Source organism: Nestor notabilis, unplaced genomic scaffold, assembly GCF_000696875.1.
Source record: "Nestor notabilis isolate BGI_N333 unplaced genomic scaffold, ASM69687v1 scaffold34187, whole genome shotgun sequence".
NCBI classification, from domain to species: Eukaryota; Metazoa; Chordata; class Aves; order Psittaciformes; family Psittacidae; genus Nestor; species Nestor notabilis.
In genome coordinates, this window is record NW_009938445.1 from 528 (window position 1) to 10170 (window position 9643).

The following is a 9643-nucleotide window of genomic DNA, read 5'->3' on the forward strand; positions in this document are numbered from 1 at the left end:
GTTTGTTTGTTCATACCTAATAGTGGCAGGAATGTTTAGGATGTTCTCATGAGTTTAGTTTCTTAAGTACAAGAGCAGTACATCAAAATGAAGCTTGCCTTCCAGTAAAAGGAAATGTATGGCTCTCTAAACAGCTGTAAGCTTGTTAATGTCCTTGCATCAGTACTTGTGGGAAAAATAAGTTGGCAGTTGGTTTACATTCCTTGTTGCGTCATACCTTTTTCAGCATAGCTTGTGTGTTTCTATTTTTCTAAATGTGATTAAGAAATGCATGTGTGCTCTTGCTCAGAAGAGAATGGAAAAACCCTCAGTGTCTTTCATTCATTCTTGGGGAAAACAAAAGTGAATAACGTTTGACATGCAAATGTGGAAGAAACCCTATGAATGAAAAACTTACTTAAAAGCTTTTTATGTGTCATTTATATTTTTAGCTGCTAAGTAGTTTTGTGCCAGCATGAAAGTCCTTAGAGGCAAGTAAATCAGACTTAAAATGGCTTTAAAGCAAAGTTGATGGCTGTAGTGTGAGTAAAGAGTTATCTGTTCTATTCAGGTACTCACTATGGCTAAATCCCGCTTTTTGACTTTATCTTGCAGATAGAGGTTCAGTTCTATTTTCAGAGAAATTGTATAAAGAGTATGTAGGAATAGCTTTGATTTTAGTGAAGAGTTAACTTATTTGTTAGATAAACTGGCTGTGTAACTTGTGCATAAAGTTGTTGAGAAGTGTCCATATAGGGAACTAAATATATACCATGTGTGATCTTTACTATAGCTTCATATGCTGTTCTTTTTCTTTCTTAGGGTGTAATTAATAAAGTGGCCCCTAGTCATATTGGCTGCCTGATACATGGATGCTTCAATGCTTCTATCCCTAAACCTGAACAAATGTCAGTTGCACAGTGGCAAGAGCTGGGGTTAAAAATAGGGGATGAACTGAAATTTCAAGTACTGCACTTAGATTCAGATGCAGCTGGGGTGTTCTTCATTCGAGGAGGTCTCACTAAAAGCAGGTACTGTGCCCTACTAGAGAATATTTTTAACTGTTTTAATGGGTTTGTTATAAGCTAAATGATTTGACTTAATGTCATAATCTTTAAGTTTTCTTAAAGTAGATTTTTTTTTAGCTTTAAAAATCTGAGTGTGCTGGCTTATGAACTATTGATTGCATAAATAAACATACGTGTCCAGAATAGCACCCTGAAATGTGAGAGCAGCTGTGTTTATGAAAAGCATGGGTTGTTCAAGGGAAGCAGTCCAGTTTCTCAACACAGTGTTTACGTACGTGTTTACACACACATGCACACACACACACATTAGATATCCACGAACAGCTATACTTGTGTGACTTAAATGGTGAAACATTAGAATATCAAAGATGATACAAGAGAATTCATCAGCTTCCTCTTTTCACCTGTGCCTCTAAATTTTTAGACCAGTTTGCTAAAACTTTTAATCGTGATATTTTTAAAAGAGATCAGATTTTTTTTTTTGTTTAAGTGGTCATTTGCAGAGCAATTTTTTTTCTACCAATCACAGAATCATAGAACGGTTTGGGTTGGAAAGGACCTTAACAACATCTAGTTCCAACCTCCCTGCCATGGACAGGGATGCCTCACGTTAGGCTATGTCCCCCAAGGCTCTGTCCAACCTGGCCTTGAACACTGCCAAGGAAGGAGCATTTGCCACTTCTTTGGGCAACCTGTTCCAGTGCCTCACCACCCTCACTGTAAAGAACTTCTTCCTTATATCTAACCTGAACTTACCCTGTTTAAGTTTAAACCTGTTACCCCTTGTCCTATGGCTACAGTCCTTGATGAAGCATCCCAATGTGGTTATGTTTTTAATTAAATGTACAATATGTCCACTACTGAAAAAAATCATAACATTTTTATTTTGGTTTTTCTTTTTTTAATCTGAAAGGATGCTCTAGACTATTTCAGTGAATTTACAATGAAACTTAATGGTTTTGTCCTCAGTGCCTCTGGGGACATCTCCTCCTCCATGATTTTTAACTTTTTTCTCCAGTGCTCTCAGTTGCAAGGTACCTGCTGGGTTTTTTTATTTTGTTTGGGTTTTTTTCTTTCATCATTTTCTGACTTTTCTGGCATCACTTTTGTTTTAACTATAGACTTCAGCAAGGCAATTGCTTGGTAAAACCAGCAGTCTGGGTCATGTATGATTGAACAGACTGTTGGTTGTTTGTGTTTGTGAATAACTTACTACACAATGTGTAATTATGAATTAGTGGATGAAGGAGTACAAGAAAAGAGGAAAAATCAAAATGGTCTGTACAGCATATATTAGAGGAGAAATTTAGGGTAAGATTTGAAAGAAAATATTGATTCTGTGATAAGAAGGAAGCTATTCAGGTAGTAGAAATTACCCAGAATGTAGTAAATCAGCTTTATGATTTTATGTAATCAGAGTATCATGTTCGCTGTCTGTTGTTGTTTTTAACAAATGCTTATGTTTTATCTGGTTGGTATATATATTGTGCTTTAGCAAATTTTGACATTGCACTGTGTGTGGTGCACTTAGATGTCTCTACTTCAGTTTATTTTGTATGTTTCTTTACAGCATGAAGCCTAAGCAACCTGAGACCGTCACTGACAGTGCAAATGGAGATGAAACTCAAAAGCTTGACCACCAGGAGAATAGCTTGAATGACTCTCGGGGAGATAATGTTACAGAGGAGGCACTTGATGGGACTAATAACACTGTGAAGGAAAATGGAGAGGAGCAAAGTATGAATGGATTATGTGATGATAAAAACAAGAAGAAGAAGAAGAAAAAGCATAAGCAAGAAGAACAGGAACATGTATTGCCTACCAGTGACTCCAGTGGTTACCAAAGTGACCATAAAAAGTCAAAGAAAAAGAAAAGAAAGCATTGCAGTGAAGTTGAAGAAAGTGAATTATCTCAGCTGTCACAAGAACCCAAAGCTAAAAAAGCTAAAAAGAAAAGGGACTAAAGTCTCAAGTGCCTTTCCTGAATAAGATTTCAGACGTTTTTCATAATCTTCCAATAAAATCCTGTTTTCAAAATGAGTATGTATACTTCTTTACCAAGTAATCTACTCTGCTAGGTGAGATGATGTTTATGTGCATATGCGCACCAACAGCTTTAAAGGTAGGAGCTTTTAAAGAATTGATGAAAGAAATGGGATAGAAGTAATATCTACCTGTTTTATTTACTGGGAAGTAAGGCATGGAAGAACAGTGGAACGTAATTACAGGAACACGTGCATCACCTTGCTTCCTGGTTCCCCACATTAGCCAGTAGCTAGTTATGATCTTTGCTACTCTGATTACATCTTTGCTGCTCAGTGTCTTGATTTTAGAGTAGATTAGGCTACCATTGGGGTTCTGGGAAATACACCTGAATTCCCAGGGGCTGAGAAGAGATCCTGTTGGTTTACTGTAGTAAGGGGCCATGAATGTCTGTGAATGAAACTGGAGCCTGTTACAGGTTAAGCAAACCCCGAGTCTTGGATCTTTCAAAGTACGTTTCGTGGTACTCTGAGTATGATGAATTGATTCAGAGCAAGCAGGGAAGACAGAAGATTGACTTAACGTAGTGTAACAAAGTATCACTTATGGATTAGAATACCTCTGAGATAACAGGCTGGTAAAGCCTAAACTTCACTTTTATGCATCAAGCTTGTTGACTTCACAGTTTTCTAATTAAAAAAAAAGCCTAAAAAAGTGCAGTTCTTTGTGCTGCTTGTAACTTCCACTGTTCTGTAGAATAGCAGATACCTACTGTCAGTATTTTCCAAACTGTTGGAATTAATATTAATGGAAAGTTTGTCATGGGAAAATGACAGTCAAACATTAACAAATGTACCTTTATAAAGAAATAATTTTCCTGGTGTGCCTGTATGATAATCTCTTGAATATTGGTGCTTTTGGTCACAGCAGTTTTCTATTGTGAGGAGTCCTGGAGAGAACTGTAGTGTGACATGATTTAGGTTTAAGTCTTTAACCAAGGTAGGAGCCAATGATTACTTTGGTACTGATTTTCCTGTTATAGGAAGACATAACCAGCTCTTTGGAAGCCTCGTAAGTAAACAGCAGGTATATGGAAACTTGCAGTACATCTGTCCTTAGGCGACAAACCATTTTGCTCTAGTGATCATGCCGATGCTGCTAGCTCACTTAACTGTATTTATATACAATGCCTAATAATGTATCCATTCATATTGAACATGTTCTGAATTTCAAGTGTGACAATACTTGTTTCAGAGGTTACTTTGTGCTATATTAATGTCTTTTATGTATCTTTAAAGCTTCAAACTTACCAAGACAAATCAAAGTTTCTGTCTTCCAGGCTTGATGACATGGCGATACATCACAGACATTTTAAACTTATTGTAAGGCCATAAAGAACCAACTTACGGGTTTTTGAAGACCTGTAAGGTGAGCTTAATAGCTGCTTAAGGGCAGCAGAAAATTCAGTATACCCTCTTTTTTTTGCTTTTTCTTCAGTGTACTTGATCGTGAAACCAGTTTTTGGACAGTCCTGAGAAGAACGGGAATTGTCTCTGTTCTGTTTCTACATGTCACAATGCTGATACCTGAACTACACGCAGTTTCATGGATTCTGTCTCATCTGTCCATTCTTCCTGTACTGGGGAAAAAAAATCCTAGGAAGTCAGATAGTGGCTTTGTTACAGCACACTGCAAGGTCAACTGAGGGCAGTGTTCTGGTGTGCTGAGTAATAATGCAAAAAGTCCCACCCTAATGTGCTTGAAGTTTAAATACACAGGACAGGCTGAAGGTTGGGGCATAATTTACAGTCAGAAATTATCTGTTAGCTTCCTCCCCTCCCCCCTGCCCCCTTTTTTTTTAATGAATTGGTGTCACGGGAAAAAGTTAGATGGGTAGGTATGGAGGACTTGCCAGAGAGAAGGAAGACAGATATTTTTTGTTGATACCTATGGAAAGAGAAGTATGGAGGCAGTTGCTATTGCAGATGAGCTAAAGACAAAGTCATATGATTTCATCTCTTAGTCCTTAATAATCGTTATAGCTCACTTTCCCTTTTAGGGAAGGGAAACACATCTCCAGCAGACCCAGTGCTGGTGACTGCAGCGTGAGCCAAGCCCCACCAGTTCGTAGAATCAGCTTGGAGAGCCAAGAGCTTGTTTTGCTTTGTTCCATGCTTGTTATCAGCATAAAGAAAAAGGAGACATTCAGAGGGGAAGAACTTAAGTTGCAACTAATGAGTCAAGTAACACAGTATAAATGTTTCAGTACTTTCAATGCTCTTTATCCACTTTTGTTGCTTTAGCATTCTCTTGCTGAAAGAGAACTGCCTACTGTAATTTAACAAACTGCAAGGTGTTCAGTTTTTTCTTTTTTTTTGAGGATGTTAAGCAACTTTTCTGAAAGCCCGAAGTAATATATCTCAGTTTCAGGTTTTACAGCTTTTGGTTTTTTGTGGGGAGGAGAGGTAGGGAGGGAATACACAAGTGTGGCTGGCACCCTCTTGTATCATTATTTTGTTTTCTTTCTTGCCTTACAAGGCAAGAGAGTAATTAAATTAAATCCAGGAGCTGGCAATTCATGATTGCAGAACAAGTTGTTGCTCCAGTGTTACAAATACTATAATGTGTTACGTTAAATTCTTGCTAGGTTAATATGCAAATAGCAACTGTGATACGAAACAAAATTGTAGATTCCTTTGCCTGACAATTGTGCAAAGCCATTGACTGTTTTCTGCTGTTTTGTGTCTCTGGAAGGGGAAAAGTAGAAAGAGAAAAAAAACAAAAACAACCCTAAAACTTAGAAAATAAGAAAAAAAGTGCTTTTCACAGTTGGAAGCAATATTGGCAGCCTCACTGTTGATGTTGCTGTAGGCACTGTTTTGGCATTAGCTAAATATGACAAAAAACCCTTGGGTTTTCAAAAGTGAAATGTCACTCTATTCATGACTTTAAATCACTTCTCTTTGTTTGGGGTTATTTTTTTCCCCCTTAAAAAAGAAGTAAGATTTTCCAATGTTTGAAATTAACAAAGGAAAGAAGCCAAACTAGACACTTTCCATGAAAGTTTCTCTGAAGTTTTTTCATTACAGAAGTTTAGCTTTCTGTGTTCTTCTGGGCTGTGGATGAAGAGTTGTATTGAATTTTGAGTTGAGCTGAGATTTTTGAGAAGAGAGAATCAATATTTGTGAAGCTTCCAGTGAGGCCAGGTGACTTTGCATGGCCTTTCTGTTCCTTTTTTTTTTTTACAGAGTGCCTTCTAGCACACCTGTCTTCTGTCGCATAGCAAGGAGAAGGTTAGAAAGTAAGATGGTATTTTGTCCTATAACTATATTGATAGTTACACCAAAGTAACTATCAGGTGATCTAGAGAAAACATATGCTAGTATTTTTCCTGTTCTAACAGTAGATTGGCAACAAAAATCAATATTCATGTCTGTGGTTGATAATCTTTTGTCTGTATTATGAAAAATGTAGTTCCAATTTAACCAGCTATTATAAGCTTCTAAAGCAAGAACTACTTCTTCATTGTTATAAATATTTTGATTCTGCAAACATGTTTTTAGTGTATTGAATGCCTTTGGCAGGAGAGCAAGTGCTCTTAGAAGAAAGTATTTTTAGCTCTTATTAAAACAATTGTTCTGCACTCCGTGAAGCCTGCAATGATCTGCAGTATTATCTTTTGCTCTTTGTTTTTTCCTTGCTTCTCTTAGAAACAAATTCTCTGCTTTTGGTTTGGCAGTTCTGTGCTGCTCAAAATATGCAGCCCAGACAGATCAGTGGATGAGCTCTAGGGAAAGGGTTTTTTTTAAAGGGCCTAAGTAAGCTAGCTGCCTTTTGGAAAACATGAGCCTCGATCAAATCTGCCTCTGAATAAACAGTTTGCCTTTGGAAGCATCCCAGCCTTTGATAGCCCTCAGAGAGTACAGACCTTTGCTGTAAAAATCATGGGAGTAATTATATACCCAAACTGTTGGAGTTGTATTTTTTTCCATATACCTATGAAGAGGTTGTGTGATCTGATGCTCTCAGGATTGTTAGGGTTGGCTATGAAAGGACTGAAATAGTTTCATTTTAATAAGGCATATATTTTTCTTAACATAATATTGATTCTATTCTGCTCTTTAGTTTTCAGAAGTTCTGTGATTTCAATAAAGGTTGAAGGAATTCAGTAGTCTTAGTTTATAGAGAGATGATGTTTTGTCTTCTGGATTCATGTGAACACAAATAAGACTGAAAATCAAGCTTCGCATTTCTCCAACATTGTCAGTAAATACATTCTTTACAGACACAGATCATGATTTTTGTGTCCTTCATCATGACTTTACACATAACTAAAATAAAGCTGGGTTAAATTCAGTTCTAAGCCTTGTAACAAGCCACTCAGTGGATTTGATGTTAAACAATTAGGAGCAATTACAGCCTGGCCATGGCTTCATGAAGGAAGAATAAAAAGATTGCCAATTTTTAGCCAAACAGTAGATATGGGTGTCAAGTGGGGGGAAAAAAGAATAGGCTATATACCTCTGCAATATCTTGCTATGAGAATTCTCACTGGGCTTGAGGTAGGTTGCAGTCTAAAACATTTTCAGGTTATAAAGCAGCAAGGCCTTTAAACATCACCAGCGAGGGACCCTAAATAAAAGCAGTGCTTCTTCATATTATAAAGATTATATGAAAACTTAATGAAGGATTCTTTCAGCATTTTTCTGTTGAACACTTCTAATTTTATATTGACAAATGTAACAAAGGAAAAAAAATGTATTTTCATTTTCAGTAGCATTTTTTGTTTGGTGATGTTGCAGTTTTTTCTTACCTCTGAGCAAAAACTGTCCTGTAAATTATATTTCTAGTGGCTAGGAAAACTTGAGTGCAGAGATTTCTGACACTTCAAGTTTTCTTTGGGTTTTTTAAAGTATTATTACAATTATTTATGGTTAGACTTTCTTTGTTTCTTTACTGGAGCACACTTTGAAAGATGGTCTAAGAAACTTCAGTGAATTTATGGACAACTGATTAGGAGAGTAGGATTTTAAAAAAGAGGAAAATCTTGGGATTTCCTCAGAAACACAGAGTACAAAAGGTAAAATTTCAGTTCAAGAAAGTTTTTGAAATTTCAGAATATTTCCTGAAAACAGAAGGAAACTTGAAAACTTTTTGAAGACATTTCTTGCTTCTCTCCACAGAGCTTTTTCAGTCCATTCAAAACACTTCTATAGTTTTTGGAAGTGTGACATAACATATTTAAAATGTGCAAATAGTAATTTCAAATAGAAAAGTATCCCATTCTAGGTATCTGAGTTACATTGTTACGTAGGAAACCAAAAGATTCTTTTTTCTCCCAAATTCATATTATCATAGAATCATAGAATAGTTAGGGTTGGAAAGGACCTTAAGATCATCTAGTTCCAACCCCCCTGCCATGAGCAGGGACACCACACACTAAACTATGTCGCCCAAGGCTCTGTCCAGCCTGGCCTTGAACACCTCCAGGGTTGGAGCATTCACAGCTTCCTTGGGCAATCTATTCTAGTGCCTCACCAATGGCGCAATTGACTTTTTTGATTTGTTTTACTTTGTTTAAAATGTGTCGAAATACAATTCCAAGGAAAGCACTCCGATCCACTATGAATTTCCACGTTATATGTCAAATCAGTGTAGGACTTGGAAAAATCTGGTTTGCAGAAAGGTTCTGCCTGTTCTCATTCAGTGCCACATGGTGGAGTATTGCCTTTTCTGTCAGCCTTTTTCTGCACGTATCATCTAAAGAACTCAAAACTTCTGTGAACTGAGGAGCGGAAGTTTCTGGTAAGCATAAGACGTTTTAGCTTCAGACCATTACTTTCTATTAGCACTGCGCTACCGGAGCAATTGCAAAGTCCCTTGTCAAAACCACAGAAGGCTCTGAATGGCAAAGGACACTTAAGCACTTCGTTGTACTTTTTGATTGCTGCTGTTCCACTCTTGGATTACATAATTATATTGACTGCTTTAAATAAGAGCGAGAGCCTGCAGGCTTCCTTAATTCCTCCCATTGCAATATAGCAAGGTACTTCTGTATTACAGTTGACTGTAAAGAAAACTTGTTTATTCAGGTGGAAAAATTAACTAATATCCAAAGCTGCATTTTTACTTTTTTTAAAACCTAAATAATACTTTAACAGGGTGAAGTAGAATGCAGCCACAAATGAGAAGGCTAGAGCACCAACTGAAATCATAGAATCATAGAATAGTTAGGATTGGAAAGGACCTTAAGATCATCTAGTCCCACCCCCCCTGCCATGAGCAGGGACACCACACACCAAACTATGGCGCCCAAGGCTCTGTCCAACCTGCCCTTGAACACCGCCAGGGTTGGAGCATTCACAACTTCCTTGGGCAACCCATTCCAGTGCCTCACCACCCTCACTGTGAAGAACTTCTTCCTTATATCTAACCTAAACTTCCCCTGTTTAAGTTTAAAGCCATTACGCCTTGTCCTACCCCTACAGTCCCTAATGAAGACTCCCTCCCCAACATCCTTATAGGCCCCCTTCAGACACTGGAAGGCTGCTATGAGGTCTCCACACAGTCTTCTCTTCTCCAGGCTGAACAGCCCCAACTTGCTCAGCTTGTCTTCATAAGTGAGGAGCTCCAGCCCTCTTATCGTCCTCGTG

The 9643-nt window shown here is 37.6% G+C and overlaps 1 protein-coding gene across 1 annotated transcript in view; it reads left to right on the forward strand.

Annotated features, from left to right (window-relative positions):
* TWISTNB (TWIST neighbor) overlaps positions 1-2971 on the forward strand; it is a gene marked incomplete at its 5' end in the record, with an annotated part of 3427 nt that extends 456 nt beyond the window's left edge. The window contains 2 exons of the mRNA XM_010019315.1: positions 802-1010; positions 2578-2971. Of these exons, the coding sequence (XP_010017617.1) occupies positions 802-1010; positions 2578-2971 (603 nt within the window). The remainder of the gene's footprint in view (positions 1-801; positions 1011-2577) is intronic.
* Between the last annotated feature and the right edge of the window lie 6672 nt (positions 2972-9643).